The 21908-nt window shown below is 41.0% G+C and overlaps 1 protein-coding gene across 1 annotated transcript; it reads left to right on the top strand.

The window, feature by feature from the left end:
- Positions 1–234: 234 nt before the first annotated feature.
- LOC143118946 (NACHT, LRR and PYD domains-containing protein 3-like) lies at positions 235–20426 on the top strand. The gene is made up of 10 exons (XM_076280128.1): positions 235–316; positions 820–891; positions 3903–4067; positions 7651–7764; positions 8728–8841; positions 10804–11699; positions 13499–15299; positions 18706–18876; positions 19890–20057; positions 20192–20426. Coding segments are annotated over exons 2-10 (3666 nt in total). The 5' UTR covers positions 235–316; positions 820–889.
- Positions 20427–21908: the final 1482 nt, after the last annotated feature.

The following is a 21908-nucleotide window of genomic DNA, read 5'->3' as shown; positions in this document are numbered from 1 at the left end:
TTATTTTTCCTTCCAACTTGCTGAGGCCCCCCTGGCACCCCCTCACTTTGAAAACCACTGCCCTACAGTACTCAGTCAGAGTCTGGTTTCCAGGCTAGGCTATCATACTAATTTAGGCTAAATTGACCTAAATGCGTGTCCAGGATTTATGTCGCCTGAACTGTTCCGCGCAACCACCAGGGTAGTATTTTTTCACTTTACTTGGGGAACGTGCTATTTGGCCATGTGATCAACCCGGAACCGGTGAAAACGAAAGTAGTCTAGTTTGAAGCGAGGGCAAGTTGTGCACAGGAATGTTTCCATCCGTTTTATGTCAGTAAGTATACATCAAGAATTACATTTGTGGTTGTAGGCTACTTTATAAAGGTTTTGACTGGTGTTTTTTTCGTGGACTGAAAACCAAGAAGATATGACCTTAGGGGATCATCAACTAGCCTACCAGAGACAAGACGAGACGAAACAAAGTTGGTTGAGCGGGGGCGGCCTACATAAAGCTTAGACAGATTAGGCCTACTTTTTCACAGTTTACAGATATTGCATCCGTGGACATGAGTGAAATAGCTTATTATTGTTCGGGACTGTAGGCTCTGTCTAGATTAGAAGTGGATCTCTGTAGGTCTATTTTCAATATTTCGTCGTTGTAAAACGGCCAACCCAGAGAATTATTAGGCTACAGTACATCATGTAGCCTAACTTTTTTACGTAGCCTATGGATAGCCAGTAAATTCCATGTGATGCTATTAGCCTACATGTGTTGTTTATTCTGCCAACAATGACTTTACCTAACTTTTTTGTCGAAAAATAAAACTTTTACAACAGTCGCTCAAAGTCCACTTCAGATTGGCTGTCATAAGGAGGAGACAGATATCCATGATGCTCCCCCCAATGAATGTAAGACAACGACATCCATTCAACTTCTTGTCTCTTCTTTGTTTTACAAGAAACAAATTCAGCTCTCATTGATATGTTTTCACCTGTCTTTCCTACATACCCCTTTGGAGAAATGAGGAGCAATAGGACTAGATTGATTTTTAGTTTTAAGTTTCGCTATAGCTACCCTTCTGGCTATTTCTCAGGAAATTTAATTAAGAAGAAAATTGATTACGAGAAAAATGTCCAAATCACAAACTGATGTTAGCTCAGTTATGTCTAAGAAAAATAAAGTAGAAAATGAACAGATCTACTTCCATATTTTCTTTCCCAATTGTCAGACCTTTTCACCAGTTTATTGTTTATGGCATTGTGCTTTGCAAGAGATTTTGCCTAACTCACACTACTAGACTGATTACAGGCTGATTACTGTATTCATGCAGATTGTGTACAATTGTGTGAATTCCTGATACAGAAAAGTGATACAGTACAGTGTATATCCACATATATGAAACTTGAACATATTCCCTGTCGGGACTTATTTTCCTGATAATGACCAGCGTTCCATACATTATACCCTTACATATTTCCATCTATGTTAAATAATACTGTATTTCCATGTACAGTATTTATCAATGCATTTCAGACTATCAGCGCGATTCCATGCAGCCAATAAACGGTTTATTGAGAGTAAACCGAATATGCGTGTGTCTTGTAAACACCTTATTCTGATTGAAATAAACCAAAAAAGGCCATATTCGGCTTACTAATAAACCGTTTGCACAACCTAGCATACCGTATGCCTGTTTTAAACAGAATATTGGGTCATGAAAACACCTTAAACGGAATATGCTCCCAGAAGGAAGAGGATTGTAGGCCTGCGCATGCTCAATTCACACATAATTAGGAGAAAATGTCATAATAGCGACATTTTTAAAAAGATTTCTGAAAAACTTAATGAGGCTGGCTATCGACGTACGCCTGAACAAGTGAAATACTGGTGGAAAACCCTGAAGACATTGTATTATGCAGCCAAAAAAGGGAATTCCAGCAGCGGAGATTTATGTAATGACGTTGGGAGCCTATTTGTAGGCTGCGTCGCTGACTTATTTGGAATAATGTCGATTGCTATGTAAACAGGAATATGCTCAAAATGTGACATTTCAAATTGCTTGTAAACAGGTTGAACGGAATATTGACATAAACGGAATTTGGGCAATAAACTAATTCAAAACCGTTTATTGGCTGCATGGAACTGCGCTGTATGAGTAATTCAATATTGGACACTTTATTTTCTGCATATAATTAAATATATTCAGCATAGACTTTCATGCAAGATATCCTAATACATGTCGGGTTCCACATATATATACATTCTTGACAAACAAGGTGTAACCGAGGTCTTAATATTCCTACATACAGTACATTCCTTAATATACCTATGCAGGGCTCTACAGTGCGCCCATTTCACTTGCACATGCCAGTAAAAATGATGCCGTGAGAGTGCAAAAAAATATTTAGGCGCACTGGTGCGAATGACTTCTAACCATGTCAATGTTTGTCTACAAAATACACCGCAACATCGAGAAACATTACTGGTGCAAACCATAGAATCACGTCGCGAATGCAGCATAAAAACTACACCTCCCATCAACGTTAGCAGTTTCGCGTTGTGACTCGCTAGTAGCCTAGTCGCTTCTATCAAATCCAAGAGCGCGCAGTAAAAGCGGAAAGTTAGACTAGCCAGCCAAGATGCAAAGATTGAAGAAATTAGTTCTTCTATCCACCGAATTTATTGGATATAGGAGGAACAGGATTAGATTCTGAGAATGCAGTGAGAGAAGGAAAGGTAACCTAACATGGCTTTTAGCCCAGTTGACGTATTGGCTGCAATATGCAAAATATAGCTGTAGCGAACTGGCACAAAAGTAGCCTCCCGTAATATTATATCCCATTTTATTCAAAGGTAGAACACTACTGACAACTCCAGGCTTCCACGCATGCTTATTTGTTTACACCGAATACAAGCTGAAGTGCAAAACGAAAGTAGGCCTAACGTTTGCCTACTGCCCCCATCAATGCAGATATTTCAAATAAAAACTAAAAGTATAAAACATATATCCTTGATTAGCCTACGTTGGGTTTTGTGGAAGAGCAAATTGACTGTTTTAGTAGTAGTATTAGGCAGTATGCAGTCAGATAGGTCACCATGGGCATATTTGGATTAGCTATAGATGGATTCACAAATAAATAAATTAGCCTACATTTGGCAGGATACTTGATATACAGGCTAAATGCATATGGCAATTTATTATATTATTTTACATTAACAAAATGTAGGAAAATAGAACAGACAGAAAATAAAGTAGGCACTGATTGTTAAAATCCTGTTTCCTGTAGCCTAAAAGTTGTCAGTCATTCTTAAAGGAACCGTATGTAGGATTTTGGCCAAAACTGGTACTACAATCACTTTCAAAATACTGTAGAGCGGTGTACACCGCAGATGTGGTAACTAGAGCAGAGCTGGCAACCCATATGCCAAAACACTACTGACTTTGTGATTACTAGATAGGTGGAGGGTGGCGAATCAAGCTAAAACACAAATATGTAAACATCAACATCAGTTGAGGGCTGCAACTTCACTTTTTTAAATGACGATATCCTGGCCGGACTACTGTTGTCAGTGATATAAGTATTTGAAATTAGCTTGATTTCCTAATGTCTAGTGACAAATCAGGGCAATTTTATGATTAATTGAATTACATTTCTTACATACGGTTCCTTTAATATTCGCAATTGGTGCACTGGCATGTTTAACTGTTAGCTGCAGTATAATGTTAGATTATGTGTAAGTTAAGTACAGAACTGACTGTGCGCCCAAATTTTTGTCTGTGCTCCTACATTTTTTAACTTGGGCGCACAAATGCTCCTGAAAAAAAATGTTAGTGTAGAGCCCTGCTATGGCTTCCTCTTCCTTTCTTTCTCTCCCTATGTCTGTCTCTATGCCGCTGTTTTTCTCTATTTATTTCTAGGTTGATTAGGATGGATCTTCCTCAAGACGGTGAGGATACTGTCGGTGGAAATCAGACAGGCAGAGCAGCATGTGCTGTGTCCAGCCACGTGTCCCTGAAGGATGAGGAGTCAGTTACTCATGGACATCTGGGGGTCAGCAAAGGACAAGTGCTATCATATCCAAGGTGAGTTGTTACTTTTGTTACCTGTTCAGAGATGTTATACACATACAGACTTGCAATAAAAGTCCCAACACACTATCAGTGTAACAAGACAATAAGGCAATTAGTCAAAATATCACGTGTATGTCGGTTTAGGTTGAAGTGAGCTGAAAACATCTTCAACATAAGGTGTACTAAAAACATTTCCTCAGGGTTGGCAGGACTGTTAGTTTACCTTCATATACTACAACAGTGTAAATATGCCTGCTCTGGTAAAGCCCTCAGGCCCCACTATCAGCACTCTTTTCACTGAGTCACCTTGAGTGTGTTTCTTTGTGTGTATATATGTGCTCGTTCTTGTTGAAACTGGACAGCAAATAGACACTAAAAAGCAAAACTTGTGTTTCTCTGTGTGTATGTTCTTGTGTGACTGTCAGCTTCTGTGTGTGCATATTTTTTGGATAGACTAATTTACTATGAACAAACCATTTATAATTGAGTGAACAAATGCTTAATAAATTATGAATTGTGTGTAGTTATTATAAAGTGTTACCAGAGAGGGTATTATTTCTTTATATTAGAAGTTGTACAAATGTTTGTGTTTGTGTGTGTGTGTGTGTGTGTGTGTGTGTGTGTGTGTGTGTGTGTGTGTGTGTGTGTGTGTGTGTGTGTTGTTCGGATGTGTGCTTGTGTGGATGTGTGCTTGTGTGTGTGTGTGGGAGCAAAACAGTGTGGGGGAGTGAATGAATGTGTGTGTGAATGACCGGGTGTGAAAAACGGGTATTGATCCCTTGGGGATCAATCAAGTATCTATCTATCTATCTATCTATCTATCTATCTATCTATCTATTGAAAACATCCTAACCTTACCTTAAGGTGTGTGTTCCTTAGAGAACAATTGTGTGCACTTTTTTCTGTGTGTGTGTTAGGACTGGGCGATAAAACGATAGCGATATGTAGGCCTATCTCAATAGACATGTAATCAATATCAATAAAAAATATGTTTGATAGAACATTCGATAATTAAAAGCAACACACACCTCCCGCCTTACGCTGTCCATAAATACATAGGCTAAATATATCTTGCATTGTAGTATGTGCAACTCTACCAGAGTAGGGATAGAAGTAGGTCTACCTCAACACAGACTCTCAATGAGTCCTTGCCCCACGGGTGCACTCTCTCACTCTCTCTCTCCCTCTCAACAGGCGCATCCCTCCTCAGCATGCACATGTAATCCAAACATTCACAATCGTGCAAGACGACTGGCTGTTGCTATTAAATCCGGTTAGCATCATTAGCACACTGCACGAATTTGTTCAAAACTAATGCATTCAAATCGACTGTTAAGTTCTAATCATCTCAAACCCGATGCAAATGGAAAAGTATTTTCCAAGACTCAAACGGGCCTGTCCCAAGGAGAAAAAGTAGCTTATTTATTTGAAACTTAAACACACTCGGGGAAACTGAACAGTCTAACCAGTAGACTATGATAAACTAGCAAATTAAGCTACTTTGTTTACAATATTTCCAGGCTTCAACCAGTGCTGCTTTTCATTCAGACTTATTTGCACATGTATTTATTTGAGTGTTTTTCATGATTGTGTTGCTATTTCTTTTCCCTGTTTGCTTTGATTGATAACTGAGGTGATTAAAATCAGAGGAAGGTCAAGTTTAAAAAAAAAGTGTTTAAATGTTACTTTTTGGTAACACTTTATTTTAATGTGTCGCTGTTACAGTGTACCTACCTAATTAGGTACAGTGGTACAACCTGTGTAACAACATGTACTATCAGGTACTATCATTGTACTTGCATTATGTATTTGTGGGTACCTACATATAGTTGTTACATTGTAATACTGAGTGCTTTTACAAAACTTTACCAATTTGCCTAAATTTTCATCAGAGGCAAAGAGCTAGCCTGGCAAAGTACGTAGGAAGGCAATTAAGCCAGGCTAGCAAAGAGCTGACCTGAGACCTGCTGGATGGGGTAAATCTGGTCATGATAGATTTAATATACAAACCATTCTTAGCTCCAGTCAAGGCCTCATTGTCTTCAGTGTACATGTAACAGCTGTGCTGCTACAACCTTGTCACACTTTGATACAGTGGAATAAACCTATTAAGTGTACCAGTTAATTACTTACATGTACATATGACATGTATGTTGTGTCTTCGATGTCTTGGAACAGGTCTACTAATTCACATGTACTGTGTGGTGTAACAGCAGACACGTTTCAACACATCAATTACAGGATGCATGACATCATTGACAGGATGTATATAATATGTACATGTGAGTACTTAACTGGTACACTTCATTTTAATGGGTTTATGCCACTGAATCAAAGAGCAATAAGTGTGTACCAACACAGTTGATATATGTACTATGTAGTGAATTAGTAGACCTGTTCCAAGACATCGAAGACATAACATACATGTCATATGTACATGTAAGTAATTAACTGGTACACTTAATAGGTTTATTCCACTGTATCAAAGAGTAACAAGGTTGTAGCAGCACAGCTGTTACATGTACACTGAAGACAATGAGGCCTTGACTGGAGCTAAGAATGGTTTGTATATTAAATCTATCATGACCAGATTTACCCCATCCAGCAGGTCTCAGGTCAGCTCTTTGCCTCTGATGAAAATTTAGGCAAATTGGCAAAGTTTTGTAAAAGCACTCAGTATTACAATGTAACAACTATATGTAGGTACCCACAAATACATAACGCAAGTACAATGATAGTACCTGATAGTACATGTTGTTACACAGGTTGTACCACTGTACCTAATTAGGTAGGTACACTGTAACAGCGACACATTAAAATAAAGTGTTACCAAGAAGGGGTATGCTTTGTATATCAAATCTATCATGACCAGATTTACCCCATCCAGCAGGTCTCAGGTCAGCTCTTTGCCTCTGATGAAAATTTAGGCAAATTGGCAAAGTTTTGTAAAAGCACTCAGTATTACAACGTAACAACTATATGTAGGTACCCACAAATACATAATGCAAGTACAATGATAGTACCTGATAGTACATGTTGTTACACAGGTTGTACCACTGTACCTAATTAGGTAGGTACACTGTAACAGCGACACATTAAAATAAAGTGTTACCAACTTTTTTTTTCTTCTGGTCCTTATCTGAAATAGATTAAAAAAAATCAATAATTATCGATATCGACTGATATGAAATATATATCGTGGTACAGTTTTCAGCCATATCGCCCAGCCCTAGTGTGTGTGTGTGTGTGTGTGTGTGTGTGTGTGTGTGTGTGTGTTTGATACAATATAATACAATATAATAGGCTGAGTTGTGAAGATATGTCAACTCAGCCTATTATATATTTTGTCTCCTGATGTATCCAGACCACAGACACACAGACCAGTGTCTCCAGTGCCCAGCTGTGTGCCCTCTGTTTGTGTGTGAGAGAGAGAGGTGTATGTGTATGTGTGTGAGAGAGAGGTGTGTGTGTGTGTGTGTGTGTGTGTGTGTGTGTGTGTGTGTTTGAAGCAGAAGGTATGTAGACATTGTAACTTTTGTTAGTATTGTGAAGATGTGTCAGCTCAATCTATTATTTTATCTGCTTGTGTATCCAGACCACAGACACACATACCAGTGTCTCCAGTGCCCAGCTGTGTGTCCATGAAGAGTGACCGATCCATTGATCTCCCTTACAATTTCAGTAGTGGACCACCACAGCATTATCCAAAGTGAGATTCCAGTTTTTGTATCCATATACAAGAGTAGACAGTGTGTTTGTGTGTGTGTGAGAGAGAGGTGTATGTGTGTGTGAGAGAGGTGTGTCTGTGTGTGTGTGTGTGTGCGTGTGTGTGTGCGTGTGCATGTGCGTGTGTGTGTGTGTGTAGTGTTTCCCACAGAATTGAATTCTGTTTGTGGTGGTAGGTTTGCAGAGTTAATTTGAATGCAACAGTGTTTAACAAATTAGCACAGCGTGGTTACGATGCTAACCAGATATAAGCATGATTTAGCCAGTTGTCTTATGCCATCCCTGCAGGATTGTTAATGTTTTCTTTGTATGTAGGTTCATTGAGAGACAGAGGGAAAAAGGAGTGGCTGTCCGAAGGTCAACATAGCTCTACAATGAAATAATTCCATTCAATTTAAATAGAACAACATGGACAATCATTGTGTGGTGGTCAGTTTTGATATTGTGGTGGGCCGCCACAAATGAGTACATTTATGGGAAACACTGGTGTGTGTGTGTGTGTGTGTGTGTGTGTGTGTGTGTGTGTGTGTGAGTGAGAGTGAGTGAAGCAGAGGGTATGTAGAAATTCTAACTTTCTTTAGTCTTGTGAAGATGTGTCAGCTCAATCTTTTATATATTTTATTTGCGTGTGTATCCAGACCACAGACACACAGACCAGTGTCTCCAGTGCCCAGCTGTGTGTCCATGAAGAGTGACCAATCCATTGATCTGCCTTTCAATTTCAGTTGTGGACCACCACAGCATTATTCAAAGTGAGATTTCTGAATTTTTGTATCCATATACAAGAGTAGACTGTGTGTCTGTGTGTGTCTGTGTGTGTGTGTGTGTGTGTGTGTGTGTGTGTGTGTGTTTGAAGCAGAAGGTATGTAGAAATTGTAACTTTTGTTAGTATTGTGAAGATGCGCCAGCTCAATCTATTATATATTTTATCTGCGTGTGTATCCAGACCACAGACACACAGACCAGTGTCTCCAGTGCCCAGCTGTGTGACCATGAAGAGTGACCAATCCATTGATCTGCCTTTCAATTTCAGTAGTGGACCACCACAGCATTATCCAAAGTGAGATTTCCGAATTTTTGTATCCATATAAAAGAGTAGACAGTGTGAGTGTCAGACCTGTCAACCTGTATGCATTTTGCGTAGCAACCACGCATTTTCACATCAAAGTATGCCGCTAAGATTTTTTACTTAAAACTACGCAAAACCAGCAGCTTTTCCGGAAAGCTCCATGAGCATGTGAATTAGAATCTCCCACAAATCTATTTCATGCAAGGATGAGCTACAGAAAGAGTAGTATATTGTAGTATATATACTCTTTTGATCCTGTGAGGGAAATTTGGTCTCTGCATTTATCCCAAGTGAAACACACTCAGCACACTGAGGCGGCGCAGTGAGCTGCCTGCTACATCAGCGGCGTTCGGGGAGCAGTGAGGGGTTAGGTGCCTTGCTACTACTGGTTACTACTGGTCGGGGATCGAACCGGCAATCCTCCGGTTACAAGTCCGAAGCCCTAACCAGTAGGCCACGGCTGCCCCTTGTCAGGAAGTGACAAGTGAGAATGACAGGCAAAGCATAGTGGCCTCTCTTTATGTTATTTTTTCTTCATCCAACGGTGGGTTAAATGAAAGACTTAATGAGGTGAGTTCACATCCCCCCAGCTGCCGTTTTGCTAAACTAAAAATATTCCACTGATCTAGTGCGATTGTAAATTCACCTAGGCCTAATAGTTTGATGTTTTCTTTGATGTTGTTAACCAGTTGTTTCAGTTAGCATATTTTCAATTTGTCGCTGATTGTTAAAGTTTTCATAACTAAAAGGCGCTAATTAAATGGAGCACGGACCTTTCCAAGGCAAAATGTAGCCATTAACGAGTCTGAAAGTGGAACTAGGCTAAACATTTTGAACTGCTCATTGATGAGTGTTCAATTTGTTTGTTTTTAGTACCCAAAAGTATATTTTCTGGGCTTTTTTATGCCTTTATTGCGGATAGAACAGTGGAGAATGACAGGAAGCAAATGGGAGAGAGAGTCGGGGTGGGATCCGGAAAGGACCACGGGGCGGGAATCGAACTCGCCGGCGTACGGTGCAGGTGCCCCAGCCAGTTGCGCCACGGCCAGGACCTCAATGTGTTTTTTCTTTGGAGCATATAGATCCTTCTTCTTGATTAATAGTGTGAAATCAAGTGAGAAAAAATAATGGGCTACAAGACAGAAATTGCGCACCTATCACTGTAGTTGGGATAATATATGTTGGTTATCTAAAATGCATACTGGCAATCAAATGCTTACTGCATACTAATGTAAATGCGCCCTTAGTTACACAAGCAGTCCTGCAAGTCCCAAGAGAGTGAGTGGTGTATCTGTAAGCTCCCTAGCTTATGGAAAATGGCCAAAGGAGGTAATTAATTTTGCAGCTGTATGAGGTGGGTGTCATTGCTTCCGAGGGGAGAGCTGTCATGACTCAGAATACCGAACTTGCATTTACCTACTTACATCAAACCAATCATAACGTTACATATTTACCTGGGCAGACACAGCGAGATGGCGTGTCTCTAAAGATCGTTTCAAGTTGGTAGTATTTTTTTCCATTTTATAGGCTTATCCACACTCCATCTTTTTCTGGAAAAATACACTGCGTCTTTATTCAACAGACATAAGCTGGAATTCTTGGACCTGGACCTGGAAGGTCACTTGTGAAGTTGATGAAGTCATTCTTAGCTCTGACGGGGAGCTTGCAGATAGGCATAGACTGGCATTTGTCCGAGCAAGCACTGAGCAGGAACAAACCCTTAAATGAGAAAGATACATTAAAGCAGAGGGGACTTTTACTTTGACTTGCAGATTCATGCTGTAACTGATTGGTTAATAAGAAATGATGAATAATTCTCATCAAAATTTCCACTGACAAAATTAACACTGTGGTGTGTGTATTTTCCTTAGTATACCTGTGTGTGTGTGTGCTATTGGCTTTTCTTCACTGTTAATGTGTTTGTCTGTGCAATTATTGCGGTCCCTGTTGTAGGTTTAGGAATATTCTGACCCAGGATCAGTCCAGGTGTGGAGTGTGTGAGCAGCTACTGAAGGACCCAGTCATCACCAGCTGTGGACACAGTTTCTGCAGGCAGTGCATCAGCAGCTACTGGAGCCAGTCTGGTCCATCAGGAGACTACAGCTGCCCCCAGTGCAGAAAGAGATCCAGAACACAACCCATTATAAACCCTGGCACAACTATGTCACAACCTCAGCTATACCCACCTACAGCCATGGCACTACCTCACCTATACCCACCTACAACCATGACACAACCTCTCCTATACCCACCAACAGCCATGGCACAACCTCAGCTATACCCACCTACAACCATGGGACAACCTCACCTATACCCACCTACAGCCATTGCACAACCTCACCTATACCCACCTACAACCATGACACAACCTCACCTATACCCACCTACAGCCATTGCACAACCTCACCTATACCCACCTACAACCATGACACAACCTCACCTATACCCACCTACAGCCATTGCACAACCTCACCTATACCCACCTACAGCCATGGCACAAACTCAGCTATACCCACCTACAACCATGGCACTACCTCAGCTATACCCACCTACAGCCATGGCACAACCTTCATCTTACCAACACAGTGAAATGGCACTTCATCTGAACCCATCTGCAAACATGGCACAAGTTCCTCCATACCCACACACAGACACGGGGCAGCATCCTCAGTACTCAGACTCAGCCATGGGGCAGCATAATCATTATCCACACATCCAGCACCCTCTTTATCCACTCATCCACACGGCACAGATCTCTCCACAGCCTCCCTTAGATGAGCATGCAGTCATGAGAGGCAGCACCCATCTGCAAACTGAGCATGCTCCAGTCAAAAGGGACAAACTAACAGGTGAGTATTCAAACATTTTCATCAAATCTGTGTGCAAGAGCAGGGCTTGTGCTTGCATAGAAAAAAAAACATTTATTTAAAAAAATGTAATGCTTCTGATATTTCATCATCTAGTGCTGTTCTGCTAAATTTCTTTGTTTTAGACATTTAGGCAGCCGTGGCCTACTGGTTAGCACTTCGGACCTGTAACTGGTGGGTTGCCGGTTCGAACCGTGACCAGTAGGCATGGGAGAAGTGCCCTTGAGCAAGGCACCTAAACCCTCACTGCTCCCCGAGCGCCGCTGTTGATGCAGGCAGCTCACTGCGCCGGGACTAGTGTGTGCTTCACCTCACTGTGTGTACACTGTGCTGTGTGTGTTTCACTAATTCACGGATTGGGATAAATGCAGAGACCAAATTTCCCTCACGGGATCAAAAGAGTATATATACTTAGACTAGGGGTGTAACGGTTCATGTATTCGTATTGAACCGAAACGGTACGGGCGTCACGGTTCGGTGCATGAATTTACACGGAGAATACACGGTATAAAAATACATAAAACTCGTGTGCGGATTAATTAATATCATGCGCAATTACTGTTAAGTAGCGAGAGTTACGGGAGTTCTTTAGCGACACCTAACGCTAATCTGTAGCCTCGCCTTAGCTCTGAAGCTCTGATTGGCGCCTATGTTTTTTTTTTGCCAGGTCGTCGGTCGTCCGTCAGTCATTAGCAGCACTAAGGTTAGACCCACAAGAGTTAGAGGATCCGCTGGTCTCTTTAAGATCGCAAGTTTGAGAACTTCAGTTACAGTAATGTTAGTAGCCTACAGGCGAAAGAGTGGTGGATAAGATGAAACTCTGTGTCGGCGTTGTTCAGCAGTTGTTGGGTATGTGAGTGGAAAAAATGCTACACATATTCGAAGCCATCACCCAGATGATGTAGGCTACCAATCACTGAAACGAGGGGAAAAACAACTTTCCCTGCGCTTCAGCAGCCTTTGGATATACAAATAGGGCCAAAACCTATGGCTTAAATTAAACGATTTCGTAATGACAGAAAGCTATGTAAATCGCGTGGTAATTACCTTTATGTTGGGGTAACTTGTAACTTCTCACATGAGAAGCTGGTAGTGTTAAGTGCATAGACAGTAAAATAAAGTGACAACGCTAACCAGGCTAATAAACAAACCATGCTACGGTGAGTTAACGTCAAAGGGCAAAGTCACGTGACTTCTAGTTGTAGTCTGTTTATGAAATGAAAGGAGCAATTTCGTTTTTAAAAAAAAAGGCAAAATAGTGTGATATTTTCACAGTTAGTAGGCTAGATTATTACTTTACACACAATAAAAAAATATTGAGGCAAATTGTAGACCCTTCCATATACAACTAAACACAGATGTTGAAGGTCTTGCTTAAGTGGATTTTTAAAAATCATTTTTCTATGTAATTTGCACTTTCAGAAATAAGAGATGCTGTAGGCCTATTTTCAGTTTTATAGCTGATTGTCTTATTTTATTTACAAGTTACAGATGGAGTCTGGGTACTTATTGTACTAGCCTACATCTTACACACTTCAGGCTGTTGCAGATAGCTCAGGGAAGAGACTGTATGACACTAGGTGGTACAGCCTGAGACATGTACAAAAAAAAAATGCTTTCTGCATTTTTGTTTTGCTTTTCCCTCCATTGTACCGAACTCGTACCGAACCGTGATGTCCGAACCGAGGTATGAACCGAACCGTGACTTCTGTGTACCGTTACACCCCTAACTTAGACTGATACTCATCTCTTTGTTTGTTTGTTTATTTGATGTCAAACAGACAACCATGTCCTGAACAGAGTACTGATGACCCATAAAGCCAGCATGAAGAGGAGGTTTGAGAGCATATGTGAAGGCATCATAAGGTCAGGGACTCAAACACTCCTGAACAAGATCTACACAGAGCTCTACATCACAGAGGGAGAGAGTGAAGAGGTGAATAATGAGCATGAGGTTTGGCAGGTAGAGTCAGCATCCAGACCACAAACTACAGAGGACACAGCAATCAACTGTAATGATATCTTCAAGCCCTTACCTGGACAGGAGAGACACATCAGAACTGTGATGACCAAGGGGATCGCTGGCATTGGAAAAACCGTCTCAGTGCAGAAGTTCATCCTTGACTGGGCAGAGGAGAGAGCTAACCAGGATGTAGATTTCATGTTTGTGCTTCCATTCCGTGAGCTGAATTTGGTCAAACATGATCAGTACAGTCTTCAAAGGCTCCTGCATGACTTCCACCCTGAGCTTAGGGAGCTACAGGATGGTGAATACAAAGACTGCTGCATTGTGTTCATGTTTGATGGTCTGGATGAGAGTCGACTTCCACTGAATTTCCTAGAAAATCAGAAGCTGTCTGATGTGACACAAACATCATCAGTGGATGTGCTGATGACGAGCCTCATTCATGGAACTCTGCTTCCCTCTGCTCTCATCTGGATAACCTCCCGACCAGCAGCAACCAGTCAGATCCCTTCTCAGTCCATCAGTCTGGTGACAGAAGTACGAGGATTCAATGACCCGCAGAAGGAAGAGTACTTCAGGAAGAGGATCAGTGACCACAATCAAGCCAACAGAATCATCTCACACATTACAGCAACCAGGAGTCTCCACATCATGTGCCACATGCCAGTGTTCTGTTGGATCTCAGCCACTGTCCTTCAACAGATACTGGAACAGGATGATGGGAAGGAAGCCCCCAAAACTCTGACTGAGATGTTCATACACTTCCTGCTCATCCAGACCACCAGGAAGAACCAGAAGTATCAAGAGGAAAGTGAGACAGATAGACAGAGGCTCCTGGAATCACATAAGGGTGTCATATTGAAACTGGCAGAGCTGGCTTTCAAGCATCTGGAGAATGGCAATCTCATGTTCTATGAGGAAGACCTGAGAGAGTGTGGCATTGATGTCAGTGAAGCCTCAGTGTACTCTGGCATGTGCACTGAGATTTTCAGGGAGGAATGTGTGTTTCACCACAAGAAGGTGTACTGCTTTGTCCATCTGAGCATCCAGGAGTTTCTTGCTGCACTTCATTTGTTTGCCTCCTACTTGACGAAGAACATGGAGGTCCTGAAACCATTTATTAGCAGAAAGTCCAGGTCTTTGCCAGATGTGCCTCTCGATGAGCTTTTGAAGAATGCAGTGAACAAAGCTTTGGAAAGCAAGAATGGACACCTTGATTTGTTTGTTCGCTTTCTTCATGGCATTTCTCTGGTGTCAAATCAGAGCCTTTTGCTAGGCCTCCTGACACACACACACAGTAGCCCAGAGAGTGTGAAGAAAACAATCAAGAACCTGAAGGTAATGCAGAGAAAAAATATCTCCCCTGAAAGGTGCATCAACCTGTTCCACTGCCTGGTGGAAATGCATGACTCTTCTGTTCATGATGAAATCCAGGCTTTCCTGAAGGCAGAGAAAGGTGCCGTGAAACAGCTCACACTGGCTCACTGCTCAGCCTTGGCTCATGTGCTTCTGATGTCTGATGAGGTGCTGGATGAGTTGGACTTGAGCAAATACAAAACCTCAGAGGAGGGACGGAGGAGACTGGTGCCAGCTGTGAGATGCTGCAGAAAGGCTGTGTGAGTATCACAATCAATAAATAGTTTAATTACTACACACACTGCACAATTTCAGCTTGAACTCTTGTTAAAGCAAGTGTGTGTGTGTGGGTGTGTGTGTGGGTGTAGAGCTTGCTGCGTCCTGTATTTAACAAAATGTATCTCATGTTCCACAGTTTTAATAACCAATCTGAGCTTTCCCGCTATATCTATTTTCTGTAGTTTTAATGTCAGATCAGCAGTTAGGTGTATGTGAGATCAACACACAAATATGCAGGGGCAAATGAAGAGCTCTCCACATCAAAACTGTATGAAGTTATTATTTGAAGAGCTCTTTTCTAAAGCGAAATATTGTCCATTGTAATGCATTTTCATTAATCTTTTTTTTTGTTTCTTTGTTTTTCAAGTAATTTTAGTTTAATTGTAATTGGTTTATTGTTATTGGAGGTATCTTTATTCAATCAAAACAACACAACTCCACTTTCCTTGATATTACCTGAAATACACAATTAAATAACATGACCTATTAATGTTTTCAATAATGGATTTATGGCGTTTTGGAAAAGAGCTCTTCAAATGTTATATGGAGGTGCATGGTATAAATGGGGTGTAAAACACTGAATATGATGTTCTCCAGTCTGAACTGATTAAATCAATCAGATTTCTGCTCATGCAGCTCTGGGTTAATCGCACTGATCAGTCTTCAGTGGTGTTGTGTCTCTGGTTGGGCAGCGTTAACCAAAGATTCTAGAGCGCTACGCGCAAGATGGATTACTGGCTGGAAAATACGTTGTATATGTTGAAGTACGTTCTATGACTCTATGGGCGCCATTTTAATAAGCTCAGGTGTCGTCACAGACGCTGGCTACCGTGGGAATCCTATGGCGCTGATCCTAAAATGTTATCAATATTTGTTCTTTAAAGCTGTATGTTGAAATTACGAGAAACCCAATAGACCACACCATGTCTAGACCAGTTAAATATATTGTATAAAGACAATGTCGAATTATTTCCGAGGGTAAATTAGGCTAGGGCACTGACATCTGTCCATCATCCACCAAAACTAAGTTCAATAGGCCTATGTTTGGGATATAGCGTTAATGTAATTTCGTTACTTTGTTAGGAAACGAAGTAGTCGGTCAATTTAAATTTCATTAATTCGTTACAGTTACTGAATAACATAACGTCCATTCCTGCATTAGGCCTAGGCTACTCGGTCTATTAACTTATTGTCTCCATGATTGCTTATTTAAAATATGGATTAGCCTTGACAGCCTAGGCTACATTATTTCATAGAGATGTGTAGGCTACAGCACGCATTCTCTCCCTGTGCCTCTCTCCCTCAAACGGGTTCAGCCTGCATCCTAAGCAAGCAAATCAAAACGGTGGCTTGTGCAATAACTGTTCATGCAGACTTCAACTGGCGCGGTAGCCTACACAACTTTGCAAAGTCAACTTGAATGTATCAATTTTGAACAAAGTTAGTAGCCTATTATACCCTATTTATCACAACGTTGTCTGTCGCGTTGTCAATCGCAAACGCAAATTTATTCAAACGGCTAAGGAATTAACTGTAGCTTAATTTGTGGAGATCGAAGAGAAAGCATCTGTTTGACATAGGCCTACGCGTAGCCACGGACGGGCCTAGGCCCGTCTACTTGCAGTCTTGCCCGTCCGATTAGAGGGCTTTCCTTCGTTTACGCTCACCATCTTAAAAAGACGCGCATGCAAGTCAACACTGCGCTGAAACTTTAAGAATCAGTCAAATCGCGAACAGCCACAGCTCCGTTTAATTGTCAGGTGTGATGAAATGCGTTCATATTCCACTTCTTATGTCATAAACGTTGAATGCCAATGGAAAGGTTTTGTGGTAGGATTGTCCAATGGTCAGTGTTGCTTCAATTTGTGTTTTGATTTATGCGACGCACCGATGCTGGTTCATCAGTTTTGCGCAAGTTTAAAACGTTTAGCCGACTGCCTAATTTGTCATTTTCGTTCTAAATCTTCATTTAAGTTCCATTTATCATGTCATGAATGTAACATGCCTATGATAAGGCTTTGCAGTTGTACAAGATTGTCAATCTATTGTCCCAATTGTGATTCATGTGACGCGCACAGCGATGCTGGGTTCATGCACTTGATCAGCCTAGAACAGGAACATTTTGGAGAGGGAATGAGAGAAAGAACGCACGCAAGAAACAATTTAATTAAACGTAGGCCTAATTTACAAAGACATAGTAAAACACTGAAAGTTAATATTTACACCACGGGTCTCACTGTCGCTCTCAAGCTCAGTCGCGTGCTGCCCTCTTTTGAGCTTGCGAGAGGCTTAAGATGCACAATTGCGCAGCCTATAATAAAAAGTAAATAATGCTTAATTAAATAAAGGCATGTGCTTACGCAGCCTATAAGTGAAAACACCCATGCTATAATTTGAGGATTTACAGTAGGCCTAGATGAGTAGGCCTAAATGATAGGACTACAGCTATTTTATAACTCAAGCAAATTGTTTTCAATTAACAATTGCACAAATTAAGTTCAACGGTTAGATTCATCTGGACGTGTTTTAAATTGGCTGCAGCCTGTAAATAGGCTAATGATTTTTGAAAACGAACTTCTGTGGTCATATGCATTTTACATAGGCAAGCAGGACAATTTGGGAGTTTTTGACTGCATGGAAAAGATACAATAGTGTCAAGCACGGTTGTGTTTAGCCTAGGCCTACCATTTGCATTTATTTAAGTTATGAACATCAGACGCTTGAGTGAAATCTCGACCTTATTAGTGATTGATAGCCTATCTTATGCGCTGTGTTTAAGCATGCCGTGAACAAAGGGTTAACTTATAGCCTACAGGTAGAAAAAAGAAAAATGGTGATAGTTAGCTAAGTTAGTTTGCCTGTTAGCTAGCTTATCAGTAGGCTATACAGTCTCTCAATGGGAATGTATGTGATCAGTGCAATAGCTACTTCTGTCTAAATAATAGGCATATTTACCTCTCCTTATTCAGTGTAAACTTGGAAAAAGATCAATCGGGTCTTTCGCACCGTCAGATCTTGCAATTCATTACCGAGAAAGAAAAAAAAACAGCTGGCAACGTTAAAAACAGCTGTTCAGATGGGCTCATAGAATTGGAACTGTATATGAAATTTTGCGCTGAGCTTATTAAAATGGCGCCCTGTCAGGCTCAGAGCGTACTTCATGCCTATGACGTAACTGATCTATCTTGCTCCGCTCTAGAATCTTTGGCGTTAACTGTTCATGGTATTCAGGGATCATATTATTCTCTCCTCTTATCCCACTTAGTAGTGTTGTTTTGGGCCTGGCACATACTGTATGTGGGGCAATTATATTATTTTCCTCTCTCACTCTTCCTGTAGATTTAAACATGACCCATTACCTTTTATACTCTTTTGCCTCTCTTGCAGACTTGCTGACTGTAAGGTAACAGAGAAGTCCTTGGAGATTGTGGCCTCAGCTCTGCAGTCTGTAAACTCACCCTTAAGAGAGCTGGACCTGAGTCAGAATGACCTGCAGGCGTCAAGAGAAAAACTGCCCTCTGCTCTACAGAGTCCAAACTGCAAACTGGAGAATCTGAGGTCAGTATTAATTTGAAACCACAGTGACCTTCACATGTTGGACATAGAAGAATGTCATTGTTACCTGTTGCTAGAATCATTTACTTTTATTGTTGTGCCAATGAATGTCGATGTGAGAGAATTGACCTTTTGCCAGCGTTTGATTGACAGACAATCTGACCAATCAGAATGCTCCTAATACCGAGTTCATGGATGTCCACCATTTTGTCCGACATCGATCACAGCAACACAGCTGTTAATTCAGCTGATTAGGGTTTCCCCTCGGCATTAGTTTTTAAAAAAATAAAACCATAAAATGGTCAAACGGTGTTGTTATGGCACCTGCAACACTGACAGCAGATATAAGGACCGAGTTGAAAACGTCGTTTTTGTCCCTTTCCCGAAGCCAGCTAAGGATATTGGAAAATGTTTATGTTGGATAAAGTTATGCGGACGACCACATCAACAGCTGAACGTCAACAAACTAAGAAACCACGGCACAGCTAAACATTTCTACGTTTGCTCAAAGGTAAGTCGTTTCAATTCTAAATCGATGTAGGACAGATTATTGTTTTTGTGCATCATGGTGTGGCATTAAGGTAAACTCAAACAGCCTAGGCTTGTTAGCGATAGTTGTAACGTTAGCTAACTAAAAGCTAGACGGTTGCCGTTGTTAACGTTAACGTTTTATCGTTGTCCTAACAACGATCGTTAACTTTAAACCTGTCGCTTGTATCATCATAACTGTAAAGTTGTATTTCTTTTTAACGTTAACCATTAGATATTGGATATTAGCCTAATTCAATTGTCTCTGCGTAATTCACTAAAACAGGTTAGTGACTCTAGTCTAAAGTTATTGGTGTCTGTTAGCAGTAATCTCCCAGCTCTAGCATAGGCTACCATGGCCGTATAACCGTGTTTACATAAACCTTTGATGTTAAAGCTTTGCGAGTTCAAAGCCAGTTGGTGTGGAATATTTTATATGTTGTGGTCTCTACATTGTTGCATGAATGTTCTTTACCATGTGAACTCAGCATTTCTATCATCATTCACCAGCACTTTGTTGAAGGCAAACCGACCCAAGACCACCCTGACCCTCTACCAGCATCACCTTTTGATCGTCCATCATCTGTAAGGCGCCCACCAAAGCTGCAAAAAGAGCCACAGCCGCCCAGGAAGAGTGCCACTGCTGAAACCATGAGGTAAGGATGTCTTTCAACTTAAATTAAATTAAGAATGGACATGCAATGACAGATGATGTCTTTATTAAAGATACTGTGGTACAAATCTCAGTCACATACTGTTAATAGTAACATTTATGGATGCATCTCCATAGCGTCATCATGGAGCCTCAGGGCCCTACTCCACACACCCTGGACCCTACTCCACACACCCTGGACCCTGCTGCACTCACTCAGGACCTTACTCCACACACCCTGGACCCTACTCCACTCACCCTGGACCCTGCTGCACTCACTCAGGACCTTACTCCACACACCCAGGACGATGATGGTATGCCATCTTGTTTTGTCTACTCTCTACAGCAGAAGGCCTTGAAATGCTCCACATAGAACTTTCCTAAGTTTGTAATTAGATGTAGCATAGTCTCTCTGTCTGGATATATGCGCTCAACAAAGAAATCATTCCTGGTGTAAATTATGAAGTCACAGTAGGGGGCACCGGTTATCATAATCTGTCCTTGCACTATACTACTATTATTACTAAAAATAATTGTGTGACCTCTTTAGTGAAATCTGGTCTTCACCCTCATCAATTTCCAAACAGAAAAGTTTAACCTTTTCTATTGCTTCTCTGACGGTGAAATCTCTAGCAGCATAGGGGCATTTAATTTCAATGAGTCCACTCTGCCCATCCTTGCATACAACTCCATCTGGAGATGCTCCTAGGAATGGGCAGAGTGGATTCACAACCAATCCAATTGAATGCAAGTGGCATCCTCTCTATTTCATGTAGATGGTTTTTGCTACCTTTTCGTTGACCTGGCCGTATGATGTAGGTTTTGATTTGAAATTTGAGTTTTTGAAGGTGTTTCGCAGAAAACTTTCATTACAATCTTTTTTCCTGTTCATAATTGTTCCAAAATTAGATGCTGTTATTCGTTTTTGTCTTTCTTTGTGCCAAATATTACATTCATTTTGTAATCTAGTGTTGCTTTCCAGTTGATTGGCCTCAGCTTTAGTTATGGCGGTCCAGTCATTGCTGTATTTACTCAGCTCCTCCTTCATAATGCTGTCAATGTGTTCCTCTGTTGGATAATCAAAATTCCCACAGGTCTCTGCATCTAAAGGCTGATGTATTGCTTCAATAAGTGGTCCCTGAAAATGGAAATAATTGGTCTGTTGTCTTAACTTACATTTAGATTTCACCATATCATTTCAGGATCTGAACTGTTGGACATGCTGGCTTTGGCTGCTGAAAATGATACACTAAAGATGCAGGTGGCCAAATTGATAATTGAAAATGAGGCACTTCTGCGTGAACGAGCAACACAAACAAACAAGGAAGAAGAACGAACAGAAGATTTTGGTGTGTCGTTCCTACAACATAGCAATGACAGTTTTGTGTATTACACTGGATTTACAGGCGAACAATTTGAAGTTCTTTATGACTTCCTAATCCCTGTCAGGGCTTGTGTGTACTATGACCCGAAATGTAGGTTCTCAGAGTAGGATGTCAATGGAAGATCAGCTTCTTTTGGTCTTGATCAAATTAAGACAGAGTTTTGATTTCATGCACATAGGCAACTTATTTAAAATTTCACACCAAGACGCAAGTTCTCTTTTTAACAATTGGATAAACTATGTTTTTTAGATGTTCCTCCATCAACATGTGGCCACATCGCGATACAATTATTGAAATGATGCCAGAACATTTTAAAAAAGAATTCCCAAATACTTTACTCATACTTGATGCAACTGAGATTAAAATTCAGCGCCCCAGCTCCATGACTCGTCAGAGTCAGTGTTACAGTGATTACAAGTCTTGCAACACACTAAAAGGACTGGTTGGGATAGAACCAAGGGGTGGAGTCA

Source organism: Alosa pseudoharengus, unplaced genomic scaffold (genome assembly GCF_046254945.1).
Source record: "Alosa pseudoharengus isolate Yale_2024_CS ecotype anadromous, Long Island Sound unplaced genomic scaffold, YU_APseudo_1.1 YU_APseudo_1.1_scf_1, whole genome shotgun sequence".
NCBI classification, from domain to species: Eukaryota; Metazoa; Chordata; class Actinopteri; order Clupeiformes; family Clupeidae; genus Alosa; species Alosa pseudoharengus.
This window is presented reverse-complemented; position numbering and strand designations above follow the sequence as displayed.